General features: G+C 44.6%; 1 protein-coding gene across 1 annotated transcript in view; it reads left to right on the top strand.

The window, feature by feature from the left end:
- Nucleotides 1-8556: 8556 nt before the first annotated feature.
- dnah6 (dynein, axonemal, heavy chain 6) overlaps nucleotides 8557-17668 on the top strand; it is a gene marked incomplete at both ends in the record, with an annotated part of 62088 nt that continues 52976 nt past the window's right edge. The window contains 11 exons of the mRNA XM_079265101.1: nucleotides 8557-8626; nucleotides 13154-13230; nucleotides 13434-13613; nucleotides 14213-14300; nucleotides 14352-14563; nucleotides 14691-14825; nucleotides 14947-15046; nucleotides 15125-15191; nucleotides 16556-16733; nucleotides 16841-16942; nucleotides 17460-17580. Coding sequence (XP_079121227.1) covers nucleotides 8557-8626; nucleotides 13154-13230; nucleotides 13434-13613; nucleotides 14213-14300; nucleotides 14352-14563; nucleotides 14691-14825; nucleotides 14947-15046; nucleotides 15125-15191; nucleotides 16556-16733; nucleotides 16841-16942; nucleotides 17460-17580 — 1330 coding nt within the window. The remainder of the gene's footprint in view (nucleotides 8627-13153; nucleotides 13231-13433; nucleotides 13614-14212; nucleotides 14301-14351; nucleotides 14564-14690; nucleotides 14826-14946; nucleotides 15047-15124; nucleotides 15192-16555; nucleotides 16734-16840; nucleotides 16943-17459; nucleotides 17581-17668) is intronic.

Genomic DNA, 17668 nt, shown 5'->3' with positions numbered 1-17668 from the left:
CCCTTCTTGAAAAGAAGACATGTCAGCCAGGGCAACCCCACGGCATGCAGAGCCTTAAGAAACTCCGGGCAGATTTCATCCACCCCCGAGGCCTTGCCATCAAGAGGCTTTTTAACCTCATCTGGGAAATAGTCCATGAGTCCCCGAGTCCCCCCGCTGGGCTTCCTCAATGGAAGATGTGTTGGTAGGATTGAGGAGGTCTTCAAAGTATTCCTTCCACTTACCCACAGCGTCCCAAGTTGAGGTCAGCAGCTCCGCCTCGGAAATTGTTCTCCCTGACCTCACCAAAGTCCTCACATGCCCCAAGTTTTCGCCTTGGTGACAGCCAAAACTGTGCCCCATCTTGGCCTGTCAATATTGTTTAGGCAGACCGCCTCAACCATAGGCACGGGACACAGTCCACTCAGATTCTTTGTCCTTTGCCTTACACAGGATATGGTTGAAGCTCTGCTGGAGGTGGGAGATGAAGCTCGCTCTGGCAGGAGACTCTGCCAGATGTTCCTAGCAGATCCTCACAACATATTGGACCGCCAGGGTCCCCACCTCTTGCTGCCGCCTCACATTGCACCCGACCCCTACAGCCCCTCCTGCAAATGGTGACACCACGGGAGGTGGGGCCCGTGTAACCCTTTTGGGCTGAGCCAGACCGGGCCCCATAGGTAAAGGCCTGGCCACCAGACACTTGCTCTCATACGTAGGAGAGAAAATAAAGACCTAACAGGACAGCAAAAAACATGAAATATAACATATAACGTGTGCTTATATGTTAGAAATTTCTATAGCTTAAGTTACATCACCTGAAGCAGCCACTAGATAGAGCAGCATCTGCCTGCCAGCTTCCAGAACAAGCACTGTGTTCGTCACTATACCAGGTAAACCTTTCGATATGCAAATGTGTCATCTTTGCTAATTGATAAACTGGCAGTAACAAGTACCAAGCATAACCATATCATGTAGGCAACTCAAACTGATATTTGTTACAATGGATATAAAAAAAAAAAAAAAAACGCTGATAGAACCCCACAGAGCTACATTGTTTCATAAGCAAATAAAAATTTTATTTTATTTATTTTTTCCTATCCCTTTAGCTGCTAAAGTTTAGCCTATCACAGTGGCATTGAGGATGTGGACCCAAATGCAGAGCTGAGCAAACAGGGATACTGATTTAATCCGACCAAAAGAACTCAGGGGACTAACAATGATCCAGCAACTCAAGACAAAAACTGAGGGGTATAAATACACAGAACACAACGAGACACAGGTGAAACAAATTAACGAATGAACAATGGTGAACTACTGAACACAGACAAAGGCAAAACAGGAACAACCTACAAAATAAAACAGGAAACCAGGAACAAAGGACACAGGAAAACATAACCTCATGACATAGACACGACATCAGTGGCCTCACCCTCCACCAGCCAGCACCAGTCAGCTTCCAGCGTCATCTGAAATCCTTGGCCTGGTAAAGAAAACATTCTATTGCATTGTAAATACATTTGAGGAGTTGCACAGTTCTCTTTCATAATATTTCGCTCGATGTCTCACTATGGGATGCACGCCTCTGTGCAGCTCTCAGAAGCATTAATCTCATTACGCCAATCCTGATTGGCTGGTGAACGTGTCCGTCCGCATCAGGTAGTGCCATCTACCTTAAATAGCTCATGCGGACGGCACCGCCTCATTCAAACACCTCTTCTCACTCGGAGCATATCTCGCGTCTGGGCTAGCTAGCTAAACTGTCCGCAGACTGACCTTTTAGCTTCGGTCGCCGGGCGCTACCTAGCCTTTAGGCACATTTTATCGCTTTGTTTGGTCACACCAGACCATCTCCTGTGCTTCCTTGCCCCACCACGGCTCGGTCGTAACCATTTTTCAGCCTCACCACGGCGAAAAATAAAATTTACTGTCGAGCATTAGCACACCAGCTAACTCCTCGGCTCTCACGGTTAGCACACCAGTTAACCACCTCAATTCCCCGCTCGCTCACCAGCTCGCTGGGAATGGAGGCAAAGAACCCTCACACCAGAGGTGATGGAGACTCTGGGGCCCGTTCCTGTCGATGCGTGAATAAAATTTCGAGCAGAGACCCACACCAGGTCTGCTCGTGCTGTCTGGGGCTGGAACACGCCCGGCTAGCAATAGATGTCCCGGGTTCATGTCAACACTGTGCGGTGTTCACGGTAAAAAGTCTCCGCAGACGGCTAGCTCGCCAAGCTAGCCTGTCTGGACATGACCCTTATTTCACCTCCACCGATGTTGCCGTCGAAAGGGGAGGGGATGGCGGGTCCACTGCAGTAGTGGTACCGGAGGCCAGTGTCAGCTGGGGCTCCCAGCTCGACCTGGCCACGGACCTCCCACAGGAGGAAGACGTCCTGGACCTGGACTATGGAGAAGATGAAGATGTCGCCTCGAGTCTCCTCATATCAGAGGACGAGGAGGAGGACGACATCTTTAGTACTTCGGCCCGGGCTGCAAAGCCCGCGGCCTCCACCACCACTCGGGATGGAGGCGAGGGTAGCACACCAGCTTCTCCCCTCCCCAGTTCGGACATGCTCGACGTGTGTAAACGCGCTGCTGCCCGTCTGGCTATCCCCTGGCCGGCTGTTGTAGCGGAGACCGCCAGGTCCCGCTACGAAGGGAAGAAATTACCCTCAGCTAAGAGTGTGGCAAAACAACTTCTCCCCGTCTTCCCGGAGCTGCTGGACGAGGTGACGCACTCGTGGAGGGACCGCCCGTACAGCAGCAGGAGCCCGGTTCCTGGGGCCTCAATCCTCGACTGTGAGGCGATGGAGAGCTTGGGCCTGCTCCGGATGCCTCCAATGGAGCCACTCGTGGCAGCTCACCTTCACCCCAGGCTGTCAGCAGTGTCTTCCAGGAGCCCCAGCCTGCCATCCAAAACTGACCGTTTTCAGTCAGCCCTGACTGAAAAGGCGTACAAGGCGGCTGCGCTCTCAGCCAGAGCGCTCAATGTCCTCTCCCTCCTCACAGCGTATCAGGCTGAGCTGTGTGAGGACTTTGGACAAACCCAGGACCCAGCAACGTGGGAGTAGATTCCGGTCATCACCGACCTGTGTCTCCGCGTCCAGCGCTGCGCGGTCCAGGCCACGGGGAGAGCGCTGGGAACTATGGTGCTGCAGGAAAGGGCGCAGTGGCTCAACCTTGCCAACCTGTCAGACAGGGAGAAGGACGACGTCCTCGACATGCCCATTGTTCCGGAGGGAATTTTTGGCTCAGCATTGGCCTCAATGCAGCAAAGATGTGAAGCCAAAAAGAAGGAAGACGAGGCTCTCCGGCTCTGCCTTCCCCAAAAGCCTCCTGTTCCCTCCCCCCCTGTGCAGCGCAAGGCCCCTGCGCCTGCTGCCCCCCATGTTTCGCAGTTTAAAATGCCTAAACAACCGAAACTTCAGCCCGCCCCACCAATTTTGCCCGGTTGGGCCAGCTGGCCTAAGAAACCAGCGGCTACAATCGCAGCTGCGCCAGCACCCCCCGCGCAGGCTGCCACTTTCCAGGCGAGGAAGAAGAAGCGAGCAGCCTGAAAGTTGCTCTCTTCACCGGTGCAGCTGGCAGTTCCCCGTTCGCCAGCTCCACCTGTTTGGTTTCCGAGTGTGCGTCCAGGGCTTTCCCACGCCCCCACCTCCTTGCTGCCACGGACCGTGCCGAAGCAAGACGAGGGAATTGGACATTGGACGACAGAGGTTTCAGCGGTTGCTCCTCTCTCATGTCCACAAGCACGCACACACACACTTTTATTAAAGAAAATAAAAAGTGTTTCGCTGCAGCATCCAGGCAGAGTGCCGAGGGCGCAGCTAATAAAAAAGAAAACCAAAGCTGTGAGAATAAACAGCGTGGTTCAGCTTTCTCTGGTGTGGGAGGGGCTTCGGCTCCGTCACTGCGCTGTCAGGGAAGCCCAGTGCCGCCGACGAGTCACTCCCCTACTCCACCAAGAGAGGGCGCCAACGCTTCGCGGGAGTTTTCTCTTTCAGTGGGAGGCCTGCAGTGTGTGTCTCCGCTCTCCCTCCGAAGGGAGAGATGGGCCACGCACGGGGCGTCGCCCTGGGTATTAAGGACGATCTCGAGGGGATACAGGCTGCAGTTTGCCACTGTTCCCCCGAGCTTCGCCGGCATTATACACTCCCAGGCTCCAGGGGAGACCGCTCGAGTTTTACAAGAGGAATTTCCTCCCTGTTAAACAAAGGAGCGATCTGTGTTGTCAGTCCCGCACAATGTCAGAGCGGTTTTTACTCCAGGTATTTCCTGGTCCCCAAACGGGGGGGGGGAACCGGAATTCCCCCGATCCTGGATCTACGCGCTCTGAACAGACACCCGAGGAAATACAAATTCCGGATGCTGACACATGCATCTCTGCTGCGCCTTGTTCGACAGAACGATTGGTTCACTTCTGTCGACCTAAAAGACGCGTATTTCCACATCCCAATGTATCCTCCCCACAGGAAGTACCTGAGGTTTGCCTTCCAGGGAATCTGTTACGAGTACCTGGTACTCCCCTTTGGCCTGTCTCTGAGTCCGCGAGTGTTTGTGCGATGCACAGAGGCGGCGATAGCCCCGCTCAGGCGGCAGGGCATTCGCTTGGCTACATACCTGGACGATTGGCTGCTTTTGGCACAATCAGAACAGGAAGCCAGGGCTCACACACAGATTCTGGTGTGGCACCTGTCGGACTTGGGTTTCAGGTTAAACACGGAAAAGAGCAGGCTGTCTCTGGTGCAAAGCATAATCTTTCTGGGATTATCCCTGGACTCGGTGACCTTCACAGCGCGCCTCTCGGCAGAGCGGGAGAGAGCTTTCAGGGCGTGCCTCGCACTTTTTCGTCTAGACAAATCTGTTCAATTCAGATTATGTCTTCGATTACTCGGACTGATGGCATCTGCAATTCTTGTAGTCCGACTTGGCCGCCTCGAGGGGGTTTCAGCTTTGGGTGGCCTTGTCCGGCCTAGACCCCGTGCGTCATGGCGCACGGAAAGTGCTGGTCACTCCGAGTTGCGTCAGGACTCTGCGCCACTGGCGGGCTCCGTCCTTCCTGACCCGGGGAGTCACTATGGGTCCAGTTCTGTCCAGGAAGGTGATCACCACGGACGCAAGCCTGACAGGCCGGGGTGGAATCCACGAAGGCCAGCCTGTGAGGGGGCTGTGGAGTGCGGACCTCCAGAAAACTCACATCAATTTCCTGGAGCTTTTGGCGGTGTTCCTCTCCCTGAAACACTTTCTTCCGTCTTTGGTCGGACATCATGTTCTGGTCAGGACGGACAATACGACGGCGGTAGCGTACATCAACCGCCAAGGAGGATTACACTCCCATCAGCTACACACGCTGGCACGCAAACTGATCCTTTGGAGCTGCGGCCAGTTTCTCTCCTTGAGAGCGACGCATGTACCGGGAGCTCTGAACATGGGCGCGGACCTGTTGTCCAGGGGCGCGCCGGTTTACGGGGAATGGACTCTGCACCCAGAGGTTGTGCAACAGATCTGGGTCCGTTACGGTCGGGCCACTGTGGATCTGTTCGCTTCCAGGGACAACGCGCAGTGCGCAATGTTTTTCTCCCTGCGCAGCATGGATGCTCCCCTGGGCATCGACGCGTTAGCGCACGCCTGGCCGCCCGGTCTTCTTTACGCGTTCCCTCCCCTGACATTGATACCTCCCACTCTGTCCAGAGTGAGAGAACAGGGTCACGACCTGATATTGATAGCTCCGCATTGGCCTGCGATGCATTGGCTGGCAGAGATATATCATCTGCTGCGCTTGCAGCCCTGGCAGCTCCCGCTGCGCAGGGACCTGCTGCTGCAGGGGGGAGGGTCGGTCTTTCACCCACACCCAGAATGCCTGGCACTGTGGGCTTGGCCCCTGAGTGGCACAACTTGTCAGCCGTGGGGCTCCCACAGCGCGTAATTTCCACTATACAGAGTGCGCGGGCCCCCTCCACTAGGTCATTGTATGACTGTAAATGGAGGGTGTTTGAGGAATGGTGCCGCAAGTACGGCCACATTCCTTTTCAGTGCTCGGTGGGGACGATCTTGTCTTTTTTACAGGATCTGATTGACAAACGGAAAGCCTTCTCCACGGTTAAAGTGTATTTGGCAGCTATTGCTGCCTGCCACGTGGGGTTTGGAAAGCTGACGGCAAGCCAACATCCGCTGGTCTGCCGTTTCATGAAAGGAGCACATAGGCTTCTTCCTGTATCCAGACCATTTGTCCCGCCATGGGAATTGGCCGTGGTCTTGGAAGGGTTGAAGGGTCCCCCTTTTGAGCCTCTGGAAGGAGCGGATTTGAAACACGTGTCTCTCAAGACAGTGTTGTTGCTGGCTTTGGCTTCAGTGAAACGGGTTAGCGACATCCATGCCCTTTCAGTGCATCCTTCGTGTGCTCAGTTTTTCCCAGGTGATGTGAGGGTAATTTTGAGACCCAACCCGGCTTTTGTGCCCAAGGTGGTGGGCTCCTGTTCCCCTATAGACTTGGTCGCCTTTGGTCTCTCCGCAGGAGAACAGAGGTCGTTATGTCCAGTTCGTGCAGTCCGCACTTACATGGATAAGACTAAGAGTTTCAGAAGGAGCGATCAATTGTTCGTGTCCTGGGTTAATCCTCATAAGGGAAAGCCCGTCACGAAACAGCGCCTGTCCCACTGGATGGTGGAGGCAATCGCTCTGGCCTATACGAGTCAGGGTTTGCAGCCTCCTGGGGGCCTGCGAGCACACTCGACTCGGGGCTTGGCCGCATCATGGGCCTTATTCAGGGGAGTTTCGGTTCAGGACATCTGTGCCGCAGCGAGTTGGTCCTCGCCTCTCACTTTTGTCCGGTTCTACATGTTGGATGTCTCCGCCCCGTGCTTAGCACGTGCGGTTTTGACGTCCTGAGGACTCTTTCCTGTAGGTTGGTGGACGCTGGATAAGCTTGTCTGGCAATACGGGAGCTACCACATCCCATAGTGAGACATCGAGCGAAATATTATTAAAGAGAACTTTAGGTTATTTACATAACCCTGGTTCTCTGAGTAATATGAGTGAGATGTCTCACCAGACAACCCTTCTTGCTTGGGCGAGTGAGAAGAGGTGCTTATCTTGAATGAGGCGGTGCCGTCCGCATGAGCTATTTAAGGTAGATGGCACTACCTGATGCGGACACGTTCACCAGCCAATCAGGATTGGCGTAATGAGATTAATGCTTCTGAGAGCTGCACAGAGGCGTGCATCCCATAGTGAGACATCTCACTCATATTACTCAGAGAACCGGGGTTATGTAAATAACCTAAAGTTTTAGAATTCATTGTTGTGCAAAATATCTGCCTCCACCCTCGATGTGTTTTTTCCAGGAAAGAGAAAAAGGATGGACACTGTCCGAGCTGCTATGCTGGACATACTGGCATCTGATACAGAGCAGCAGCAGCAGAGCAACGCACGCTTCGACAGGATGCTGCAGTTTTTCCAGGACCAGGTGGACAGGGAAAATGAACACAGTGAAGCGCTATGTGCAGCGATGGAACAAAACAGCAGCTGGCAGACTTTCCTGAGTGTCTTTGGCAGGATGGCACCAACACATCAATGCCACACCAACTGATTGTGCTTAAACACAGAAAATGATAGTTGCACATGTAGATAGAGTTTTCTTTTTTTTATTTTTTTATTTTGCACTGTTACTTTCTTTAACAAAATACTTTTTCAAGAGTCACAAATGTTGCTTTTTGTGTTGATAGTTCCAGTTTTGTGATTATGGCAACTTCTATGCAATATAAGCTAATGAAATATTTATAGATTACTAACCTTTATTAGCTATGAAATATTAATCTGCAACACAGTGCAGTTCATCAACTCCTTTTCACAATATCTATTGAGTCCATCTATTGAAAACTTGTATTATATTATTGATATTTTTACAATGAAAAAAAAAAACATTTGTTCGGTTACAAGAATAAAAATTTAAATTAGAGAGAGGTAATAGGTACATTTCCTTGAAATGTCCCTCCTTGGTTTAAATATTTAAGTTACTTTGATTTTTCAATGCTCTGTCAAAGCACCTACATGATCAGTGAATTCTGCAAGGCTCATGTTAATGAGTGTCTTTTTATAAACAGTCTATGGCGTGAATGTGTTGAATACATAGCCTGTTTTTTTTCTATAGTTAGTAAAGAAAAAAAAAAATATATATATATATATATATATATATATATATATATATATATATGTTATTTTTTATCCTTGTAGCCTTGTAGATTGAGCAAATAAGTTACGATCATCCACACCGAACTGCATTTGTTAGGCTGCACCGTTGGGCAGGAGAGAATGTCGTTGCTAGGCAACAGTAAACGTTAGCTCATATAGCGACAATGAAATATCGTTTTACCAACTTTTACAGAAAACATCGTAGAGCTCAGTAGGTACGGCTGTTGTCTCCTAAGCCTATTCTAAGATGGGCAGTCAAGGCGGTGTTCACGAGTATTAGGTTAAAAAGTTTTCAGAATGTTACTGTTAAAGTTATTAACGTTCGGACTATTTACGTAGCGCCGTTGTTTTCTGCTACCGTTGAAACCTGTATAGATACATGCGATGGCTTCTGCTTCTCCGAGGTCCACTCTGCCGAGTATTTCTGGCCTTAGCCTGGACAGTGAATCCAAAGGTAAGTACAGCTCGAAGTGTCCTAAATATACCATGCAAAAACCTGCAAGTTCTGTCCTATAAACATATGTTATTTTTAACAATTACGAACTGCATATGGTTTTCCTCCTTTTAATTGAGTTTTTTCATTCTTTTTTTTTTTTTTTTTTTTTTTTCCTCTTCAGAAAACATACAAACAACACAAATTAAACCTTTTTTTCTCAGATTTTTGTCACCTCAACCCACATGAATTTGGGTTGTAATTCAGAGGGGGAAAGAGCCACTTAAATGACCATGAAACTATAAATGAACTACATTTTGGGAAGTAATTACCATCCATAAAAGAAGAAGAATATATATATATATATATATATATATATATATATATATATATATATATATATATATATATATATATATATATATATATATATATGTATAGCTAGTGTTATTTATTAATTTTATTGATGTAGTTTCTTCAATTATTAAAAACAAAACAATAAAAATGTAATGTAAATATTTATTTAATATAAATATAAATTATTAAAGAAATGTATATGTTTGAGTTCAAATAGTTTTAGTGAGTATTCAACATGGAGCGTCAGACAGTTATTTCTAAGCAAATAACTTTTCCACACACTATGATCAAACACGAGCTAGTACAGAAGTAATTCATCAGATAAATTTCCTGATAAAATCTGCTGGCATTGTGAGAAAGACATGGTGTGATCACCTCCAGCTAACTGCGTACTACAGCTTTTTCAGCTGTCACTTGAAAGTTTGGTTCACATTTTACAAACATTTTCAAACTTTAGCTTTCTGTAGTTCGCTACCAATGTCTTGATTCTCATATCACGTTTTATAGCTGCTGTGTTTATTTTAGGGCTACTCAAGAGTCGTTCATCATCTTATTAAACCTTGTGAACCTAAATCAAACTTAATCTTACTCATCTGCATTTTAATTCTTATTATAATAGAAATTTGTTTCCTGATCACTGCTATGTTACATTCACTTGGTAACAGTAGTTTCTGCCTGTGCAAATACACTTAGGAGGGTGTGTTTTCTGAGTACTTTCTCTGTTGCATTGTCGCATTAGGGAATCCAGGCAGACCAAAGCAATGGTTGGATTACTTTGGATATTTGTTCATACTCAGTTGTCTTATCTTGGGGTGACTTCTGGTGCAGGGGCAGTCAGACTATAGGTCGTACCCCATGAGATGACAAAATGTAAAAAGGTCTGATCAGGCTGTTGCCCTTTTTTTTTTTTTTTTTTTTTAAGACAATCATTGTCTAGTTAAATTTTTTTTTTTTTACTCTTGTCCGGAGGCTGTGCTGCTCAAGTGGTTTCTCTGTAGTTTGGACTCATTCAAAACTTGTTATGATGAGTTTCATTGGCAATGAAAGTTGTTTACCAGCAGGATGAACTGATGAAACTATCCAAAAATCAAGATAATCACCAGAATAACACACCAAGCCCTAAAGGAGTTAAAGAGGAGGCAAAGAGGATGAGGAAGAGAAAAAAACAGTGGAAATTAAAACCACTTCTTTCAAACATTACATGGATCGCTAGCTAACAAAATGGAGCTCAAGGGCCTAGCAAGGTTTGAAAAAGAAAACATGGATGCAGTATTATGTGCTTCACCGAGACTTGGCTGCACCAACAGATCTCAAAACTGCCGACTGTAGGAGCAGACCCCAACATTAAAAACAGCAGAAGACTAAAGGGAGGTGGAATTACAGTGGTGATGATCGGCGCTGGTGCCATCCTGGACATCATGTCACTGGGAAGGAGAAGATATTCAAAAAGGACATCAAACTTACAACAATTACAAACATTTCAACAATTTCTTAGCTGCTCTGGGACTTATTTTAAGCAAATGTTAAAAATACCACTCCTCTGCCCTTTAGGAAGATCAGGGCATAATATAATTTTTCTCAACTCCTTTTACAAACCCATCGTTCAGCAGCAACCAGTCATCACACAGACACACATGAAACTGAAGATGCTCCAAGAGGGTTCTTTGAGGTCACAGACTGGCATGTCCTCTGTCAACCATGTGAAAATGACATCTTAGTGTGGAACAGATCATCCCAGCTTCTGTGTGGACAGCATCATTCCTCCAGGAACAGTGGGATGCTTTCACAAAAAAAAAAAAAAAACCTGGATCACCAGTGACCTGAAAATCCACTAATCATAAAACAGCCTTCAGTGATTGTTGCAGGGAGTTACTGAATACAACTCAAAAACAACAAGAAACAAAGATTTAGAGGCAGAAGAAGAAGAGAAAAAAGTAGACTCCAGAAGAACAATGAGGAATGTCTGGTCAGGAATGAAAAACTGACTTCAAGTTGAAGGGGGATCTGACTGACACAAGTCTGGACAGAGCGAATGAGCTGAACATGTTCTACAGTAGGTTCAGTTCACTCCCTGCCTCAAGCCCAACAAGACACACACCGTCCATGAGCCCACACCTTTCCTGTCACACCTCCACTCTGTCACCCTTCAGCTCAATCATGGACCTTAAGATGCGTTCATTCATTCATTATCTGAAATGCTTAATCCACTGTTTCTCAAATGGGGGTACGCATACCCCTGGGGGTACTTCAAGCCATTCTAGGGGGTACGTTAAATGTTTTGAAAATATATGGGTTTTTTATGTTTTCTTTAAAACATCCTTAAACAAAATAATATAAATATAAAATATTTTTTCTATAAATGTTTAATATATTTCATTCAATGTAAGTATACATTCATAAAGCCCTGCGATGGACTGGCGAGCTGTCCAGGGTGTACCCTGCCTTTCGCCCAATGCCAGCTGGGATAGGCTCCAGCTTCTCCGCAACCCTGTATTGGATTAAGCGGTTTAGAGAATGAATGAATGATTATACATTCATAAACTGAATTTACATATAGGTTGACACCATTTCATTCCTCCCAAAATCCCAGATTCCGACCTAAATTGAACCCCATCCGTTACGAGCCAAAGCATATTCATCAGTCACTGTTCTCTTGACAACGCAAACAATGAAGTCCTGGTTGAAGCGTTGTATAGATTTCCATTGTTTTGCACAGTTAAAAGTTTAATCAACCAAACACAAATGACAAAGTCCTGTATTTCATGATTTTTCTTAACCAAAAATACTTTGCAGTGGTTAGGGGGTACGTGGCTGAAAAAAATATTTTACAAGGGGTACTGTGTTGCAAAAAGGTTGAGAACCACTGGCTTAATTCGATCAAGATGTTGCGGGGAACTGGAACCTATCCCAGCAGCCTTCGGGCAAGAGGCGGGTACACCTTTGACAGGTTGCCAGTCCATCGCAGGGACCTTAACAAATGTCCCTCAATTTCATAATATCCTGAGACTTCGTCTGCCTCCTCGCCTGGCTGTCTCCTGCAGTCAGGTGAAGAAATACCTGGAGGAACTGAGCTAGAGCAAGACTGCAGGACCACATGGTGTCAGCTTTACAGCTCTAAAAAAACTGCTCAGAACCGTTATGTTTGATTCTTCCGCACCTTTTCAACACCAGCCTGAGTCATAAACAAGTTCCTGTGTTGTAGAAAACATTCCGCCTTGTTCAAGTGCCCAAATATTCCCAACAGTCTGAAACAAACCAGTTGCCCCAACATCTCACATCATGAAAGTCTGTTTTTGATATGCTCTGCTGATAGTGCTCTGTTATGCAAGAAGCTTCATAAATTCCTCCTGGACTCCACACAACCACCTGGATTTATGATTACCTAACCAACAGACCGCAGTTTTTCAAGCGGAAAGGTTGTGTGTCTGAGACGGTGGTCAGCAGCGGTGGAGTGCCACAAGGTCTCACCATGTCTTTTGTCATACTCTGATTACTCTGCAGATATGGGTGTATCAGTGGCGGACAAGAAGCTGAGTACAGAGAACTGATCAGTTTGTGAGATGTTGTTGGAACAATCACCTCAATTTGAACACAAACAAAACAAAAGAGGTGGTGGAGGAATCACAGAGTTTATCTCTACAATAAACTGGGCAGTAATAACAACACAGAAACATCTACAGGAAGGGACAGAGTAGGCTCTGCTTCTTAAGGAAGCTGAGATCATTCAGTGTCTGCATCATCATGTAGCATATCTTCTGTGAGTTTGTTACGGAAAATGCAATCAGCTTTGCAAACATTTATCGGGTCCAGAGAGTCAGACACTTAAAGAAACTGAACAAACTGATAAAGTAAGCTGGTTGTGTGCTGGTCATCACTCTGGAGCTAATTGCTGTGCCTGGAGAGGAATTTTGCACAAGTTGATGAAAATGATGAATTTTTCACATCTTCTACAAAACACAGTGAAGAAACAACAGAGTGTGTTCAGTGTGAGACATCATTAAGTCCAATGCAAGACAGAAAGGTTCTGGAGATCATTCCTGCCAGGAAAAGAGCATTATATTTTTCTACTTAATTATTATTCTTGTTTTTATTAAGGAAAAAAAACTATTACACCATAGTAATTAAGCCTTTTTATATTTTTCGTTCCATTCATCAACTGTAGTCAATGTGCCATTTGATTTACTGTTCCAGAACGGCTTCAGAAGCTTCCAGAACTACAGAGCCCAGCTCTCCCACCAAGACCTCCTGTAAAAGTTATAGATCCACAGGTACGACGTAATAATATATCAATTCCTGACACTATTGATGCCATACAGTTCACCTCTTAATGTTGTTTTTAAGTTTTAAGATTTTGGTCTATTTGTACACTGGTCTCAGTCAAATGACAAAACTTTTTTCTTTTAGTACAATTGAAAATAGAATACAAAGACATGCAACTTTAGCATATTTATTTTGCTTAACCGTAATGCAGGCTGTGCTGAAGAGACGCGTGGCACGAAAAACACCCAGTGTCCAACACATAAAGGCCCGTGAGCAGATGTTCTTTCCAGGCTGGTACACTCAGTCTTCAACCCATGAAAAAAAGCAGCCTTTGCGCAGACGTCCTGAACAGTTGCCTATCCACCTTCCTCCTCTGCAATCAGCCAAACAGGTTGGTGACAAGGATAAAAGATGAGAAAATAATCACATTTTGCAGAACCACAAAGATCCTCAAGTTTACAGTTGACCGTTCCTTCCAATATGTCTGCTTAAAGTAGTAATAGCTTACCAAAGATGTTAGTTTAAGACATGAAAGCCTGAGCTTATCAATAAGAATAATTAAGTGTTTAGCGGATAAAAAATAAAAGTTTAGATGCCTTGGAAATAATATGCAACTGAAACAGTAGTAAAGAGGAAGCTTGAAGCTGGTGATCCACATGTAGTTCACTGAATATGGTATTTCAATGACACAGTCTTAGTTTGGTGAAATTAAAAGGAATCACAATGTCGTAGTAGATGCTCATCATTTAGATCAAAACTTCCAGAAGGATTTAAGAATCTCTGCACAGTAGTGAGGTTCACTTTGAAGTATGAAATATTTGGATTAAGGCAAAGTTAAGGTAATGCTAAAGCCTAACTTTGGCACTGAGGTGTAGGGTAACTGTATTCATGCTGCCTTTTAAAAAATCATCTACTTTAGGCAGAGTTTTTGACCAAGTCAAAGTTATTTTGTGTTTACTTGTGTTTCTCTACCATTGTGTTTCGGTTCAGGCGCTCCAGAAAGAGCCATCAACCTCCAGTCTCCCTAAAAATCCCTTTTCATTTACAAGTGGTGCACAGCTGGATCCCTCCTCCAGTGGTCAGTTTTATGAGTTTAGAAAGGATCACTTTGTGCTTGTCAACCATCAAGGTATAGTTTCAGTGCGTGAAGGCGAGATTGAGTTCACAAGCCCGGAACGCTGGGAACATGAGTTTGTCTACCAATGCAAGCTGAGCCAAATCCCCTTCTTCGCCCGCTTCAAAAAGTGGAAACCTTTTAGCGTCTGGCGCACTAAAGTTCGGGCAAAGAAGATTCATTTGGCCAAAGATTTCCTGCAAAAACATCTGTTTTTTGTCAGACCGGTATGTGAGAGCATAAACCAAATTCTCGCTGTAATGAACCTGAATATGAAACATGTATCAAAACCTCAGAGTGAATATGTATACTTTAGATATTGTATTGTTACTAATATTTGAACATGTCCTGCAGTCTCTCAGTCCTGCGCTGATAGAAATATGGAAAATGTGCTACCAAACCAGCAATGTCGGCTTGTGTCAAAGAAAGAAAAAGCACACATATACTCTGGAGGAGTTCCAGGACATTCAACTGAAACATTTGCAGGAGGTGGAGTTGTACATTTATACCCCTAAAAAAGAACGGTTCCTAATATTGGAAGTTGTAATTATTTGCACAAATATTCATGTTTTTGTGGTACTCTCTGAAATATTATCCTTTCTTTTGTTAGGTATTGATTGACCTTGAAAAGTTTCATGTCCTGGTGAAGGGAGTGACCATCTGTGCTGGCCGTGACTTGCTGGAGAACCAATCAATATCTGCTGACCAAAGTATGGATATACTGATTGTCGAGAGAGACTCAAATGTAAATGCGAGATGCAGAAATGTTGGAATTTTGTTTGTTACAGGTTCTCAAAGTAATACAGAAATTCTTGGAATGATCAACAATTCCTTGTTCTGTGAACATCTCATCTCGTAAGTAAATGGATGCTTACTTCTTCCTTCCCTTGTATGCTTTATATAAAATTATTTTATTAATATAAATAAAGCAGAGTGTAATGGCTTGAAGAAGTAAAGATGGGTATATCTCAGCCTTTCTGGAAAACTCTCTCATGTCACATGAACAAAGAGAGGACCGTGGTGAATTGTTATCTTTTTTACATTACTGGAATATTTTCCATTCAGGAGTTTGTAGCAGAGACAGCCTACCAGGTGGATTTTACAGACTTCTGTGAATTCTTTGTTGAGTTTTAATAACAGGACTGATGGGCTATGATGCTTTCATAAATTGACAATCCTGTTGGATTATTTCTTCTGCTTTTATATGAATCCTAAATTTGGTTTCTCATTACCTGTTTTTTTCCCTCAATAAGAGCAGCTGGAGGTTTAGAAATGTCTGTGAACAATCTTTGGTCTTTCTTACCTTGTCTGCACTTCTTCTAGCATCGGTTGGTACGTCCCATCCGACTTTTTCTGCCTTCCATCTTTCGCCTCTTTCCAGAAAAGCAGAGCAGCTTCTTTTTGAGCTTCAGCTGTCATGTAATTCACCATCTAATGATGATGCACAAGAGGTGGCATGCTGCCTTGGGGTACTCTTTGCCTTTTTTCCTACTTTTCTTGAGAACTCCATCATAAATTTCTTTATTTTCTTAGATTTTGTCTTTGTTTCAGAATCTGGTTGATATCTTTCCAGACTGAATTGACGTAAATGATCAGCTATTGAAAACAGTCTTCATTTCATATGTTGCTCAAACAGCTGTTTCAGGTGGTTAACTAAACAATTTGGCATGCTTTGTCACAAAATGTCTCATTCTGGGCCAGCTGTTGTTCAGAGGGTAGACACATAGATCGTCTGCCAAGGTTGGTGGTTCATTGTTTATTGTTTAAAATGATCCCCATTAGTTGTTTTCAAAGTGGGACAATCAAGTCTTTCTGGAGTGTGGGGTTTTATTTTGACGTCCCCAGAACACGTGCTAAAAATGAACTAACCCCACTTTTCCCTCCATTGTGTTTATTGGTGTACAAATGTGTATGTGACAAGGAAAAAAAAAACATTTAATATGAGCCTTTTCTTTAGGTCTTGTGCCATATGAATGCTGCAACACCACCAATCTCTTCCAGTAATGTGAGAGGCTGCTGCAATACTGTTATCTTCTAGAATTTGATCTTATTGGATGAGGAAAATGTATAAATATGTGTGTTTAAGTGCTTTACATATCACTGCATTCTGTTTGAATCTCTGTACAGCGTTGCATCTTAGTCGGAAGAGTCTGAGTCGTTAATTTAACAATCACATGTAAGACATGTAGACATGGAGTCTCTCTCTTTCACTCTTCTAGTTTCGTCCGTCTTGTTGACTATTTGGTTGTCAACACTTTGCACAGCCTGGTGGTAAATGAAGTGGATAAACTCCTGACTGTATTTCAGGAGCAGGTAGGTCAAACAGCCAGCCATGCCTCCATTCAGAGCTGGAGCCAACACTCTGAGGATGCCTCTGAGACTGAGATGGATAAGGAGGTAGGATTATGTTTCTGTATTACTCAAGGCAAAAGCATTTATTTCCGCAAATTAGGTTGCAAAACAAACGTGTGTGAAGTTTATTTTTGCTTCTGTATGTTTATTAGTGTGCTGAGTCAAAGGCTGCTCCCATTTACCCTCTATTCATGTCTAAGTTGGTGCTGGACTCAAATGTCTTAACTTATAAACCCTCTGAGGATGACTTTCAGGTTTGTATAGTTTTGAATGATAATAGATGGAGTCATTAAAAATTAATCTCTGCCATATATTCTCTGATATTTCTTGCAGGAGGCCATTAAAGAAATTATCAGTCAGTTAAAAAGTACAGTGTTGTCAGTAAACACACTTACAGGAGACCCTGACTTGGATTCATTGATTGCTTCGGTGAAGCACCAGGTAAAAATAAACACCACATTCACAGCTCCGATGGGTGAAGTAAAGATCACGCAGGCTTTTCATTTCAAAGTTTTCATATTTCAGAAATGTAATTATTAGTTTAGGTGTTGTGAAGAAGTTGATGTGATTTATGTGTGCCAACTTACAGAAGTTGAAAGACAGATATGTAAATGGACCCTCTTTGAAATCTCTCATGGGAAACGATGCCTGTCTTCAAAGTATCATTCAGAACATCAGGGTCAGTTTTTACTGTGTAGTAATTTCTCTGTAATGTCTTTGTCGATATCGACCTGAAATCTTTTTTTTTTTTTTTTATCTCCCCTCCTTCAGGAATCACTCCATGTTGCCTTTGATGCAGCAAAAGTTTATTCACACACATATGAACCTTTTCATATCTTCTATACGGAGAATGAAAATCTTGATCTGGATGCAATGCAGCAACAGGATCAAGGTACTAGAAGTATATTTTGGACACTGAAAAACAAAACTTTTAGGTCATATGTATTTTTGTCATAAAGTATTTCTTTTCAGCGTCTTAG

Source organism: Telmatherina bonti, assembly GCF_933228915.1.
Source record: "Telmatherina bonti genome assembly, chromosome: 3".
Classification (NCBI taxonomy): domain Eukaryota; kingdom Metazoa; phylum Chordata; class Actinopteri; order Atheriniformes; family Telmatherinidae; genus Telmatherina; species Telmatherina bonti.
The sequence above is the reverse complement of the archived record's forward strand: the minus strand, read 5'-3'. Positions and strand labels throughout refer to the sequence as shown.